Here is a 2500-nt window from a genome sequence, read left to right on the forward strand (position 1 = left end):
AAAACAGCTGTTGTTGGGTTGATTTGCTTGTTTAAGGTCAATATTTGTATAGATGAGTGTTAACAATAAGCAGAACGTTTCTATTTAGTGGAAACTTATGCACTTGCCATCAAGTCACTGCTTTTGTATCTATCAGTCACTGATAGATCACGTCCAGTTACAGTACCAAAGGCGCAGCCTCAGTCGACATAGATCAGAGATTCGTCAGAAGGTAGTACCTTTCTGTTCTGTTGTAGATGATACTAGGATCTAGACGGAGTATTGCAATGTGCTATAGAAACAAACTTACCCCACCTACTTACACACCTATCACCAACTTTCACACACACACACACACACACACACACACACACACACACACACACACACACACACACACACACACACACACACACACATACACACACACACACACACACACACACACACACACACACACACACACACACACACACACACACACACACACACACACACACACAGACACACACACACACACACACACACACGCACAAACACACACACACACACTTACACACACACGCACGCACGCACACACACACACACACACACACACACACACACACACACACAGACGATGAACGAGTTGTGCTGCCCTAATACAATGTCTTGGTTGTAAGGTTTTCCAATGTCTATTGCAACTTCGATCCAATAGCTACCGCCACTTGGGTTACGTGAACGACGACGATGACGACGGCAGTGAGGTTTTCAGCAACTTTGTAATGTGTGATGGGAGGTGAGTGATACAACACACCCATTTCTGTTTACACTGTACATATTGTTTATTTTTAACTTACCTCATTTATTTCTATATTGATTCATAATATAGTTCAATCGATTTGAGTGAAGAAAAGAGGCCGATCAGACTGTCGTCATCGTCTACAAGCCCCCCACCGACTGTTCAACCTCCAGCTTGCAATCCTATCAACTTTGTTGCTGCGTTTGACCTCATTCTAACGTCCTTGCAGCAGGTATAATATACCACGTTTGTCTGTGTATGGTCTGCAGTGGAGATTATAACAATCAGACATCAGACATGTCTCTAGTGTCTCTGATTGTGTGTGTGTGTGTGTGTGTGTGTGTGTGTGTGTGTGTGTGTGTGTGTGTGTGTGTGTGTGTGTGTCCAAGTGTGTGTGTGTGTGTGTGTGTGTGTGTGTCTGTGTGTGGACATTTGTTCCACCAAAACAGTACCATAGACGTCACGTTATGAGGCTTGCTACCACCAACAAAAAGGGAGGATCTGCCTACAGGCAATACCTAATTAAATTAATTAAATTATGTGAACCAAATTTTCACATAATTTTCGGCGTGAAATTAATTTTGTTTGGTACAGTCGAACCTCATAATCCAAACAGCCCTGTTTCAAGCTTTGTTTGGATTAATGAAGTTGTTCAGTTACCGAAAATGCCACAACGTGTAGCCTTGGAAGTCCAGACTTTGCCTTGGACACCCAGACCACTCATGATTACGTATCTCTACACATGTCATGTCTGTGGTAAACGATACCAGTGCGTGTGTGTGTGTGTGTGTGTGTGTGTGTGTGTGTGTGTGTGTGTGTGTGTGTGTGTGTGTGTGAGTGAGTGTGATTGGGTGAGTATGTAGGTATGTATGTTTGTTTCTATGCACATTACAATGTACGTCTAAATAACGAGACAGTCATGATTTAAAATAGTCTGAAAACTAACCACATCCCGGGGTCACATGGTAGAAACCCCCATGCACAGGACCTCCAGGGGAATCAAAATACCCTGTGACTGTCCAATAGGATCTGGGTACGCAAGGCAGGGCGCAAAGGTAGTGCGGATTAGTGAGGTTTGACTGTAAAATAATTTAAATAATAAAGTTAATTAATTAATTCAATAATTAATATTTACAATCAATAGAGTCAATTTTAAAAACGGAACTTGTGTCCAAGTACATTGAACAATGTCTGACCCATTTACAATCCCCACTATTCTGTATGCATTGACGTTTTTCTTACATTAGGAGTCGAACAAGGCTGTGACAGTAAAGGTTCTGGAGATGCTGCCAGCCGTGCTTTGCAATCGCAATCTCATTCTATCATGCAACGCAGATCTCAACACTTTGTCTAGAGTTTTGTGTACGATGGTATGCCGTAGGTGTAAGTAACAAACTTGAAGGAAATGAAAAGTAAAGGTTTGTATAGGCGAGTCATCAAGGTGCATCTGATCTGTCGTCACCAGGGAGACAGAGTCGACAGGAGGTGACAGAGTTTGTCTATCCTGTATGTTGTTGTTGTTGTTTTTCGTTGAGTAGATTGTGGTATTCATTGATTGTTGTGTTTAGGTTTTGTATGTCGTGGCGATGTATCCAAGACAGTTGGAACGAAAACACAAAGTCAGTGGTACAGTACACATAATATGGTTGACAGTTGATATGTTTGTGTTGATGTGTTTTGTTTACTGCTTTTGTTTATGTATTTGTTTACTTGTTTACTGCCTTTGTTTATGTATTTGTT

General features: G+C 41.6%; 1 protein-coding gene across 2 annotated transcripts in view; it reads left to right on the forward strand.

The window, feature by feature from the left end:
* The window catches only part of LOC134183878 (tuberin-like), a 19884-nt gene that overhangs the window by 8126 nt on the left and 9258 nt on the right, over window positions 1-2500 (forward strand). For both annotated transcript variants that reach the window (XM_062651443.1, XM_062651444.1), the window contains exons 17-23: window positions 1-36; window positions 89-211; window positions 642-757; window positions 851-992; window positions 2008-2130; window positions 2189-2266; window positions 2329-2379. The exon at window positions 1-36 is cut by the window's left edge and continues 36 nt beyond it. In XM_062651443.1, coding sequence (XP_062507427.1) covers window positions 1-36; window positions 89-211; window positions 642-757; window positions 851-992; window positions 2008-2130; window positions 2189-2266; window positions 2329-2379 — 669 coding nt within the window. The remainder of the gene's footprint in view (window positions 37-88; window positions 212-641; window positions 758-850; window positions 993-2007; window positions 2131-2188; window positions 2267-2328; window positions 2380-2500) is intronic.

Source organism: Corticium candelabrum, chromosome 9 (assembly GCF_963422355.1).
Source record: "Corticium candelabrum chromosome 9, ooCorCand1.1, whole genome shotgun sequence".
Taxonomy (NCBI): domain Eukaryota; kingdom Metazoa; phylum Porifera; class Homoscleromorpha; order Homosclerophorida; family Plakinidae; genus Corticium; species Corticium candelabrum.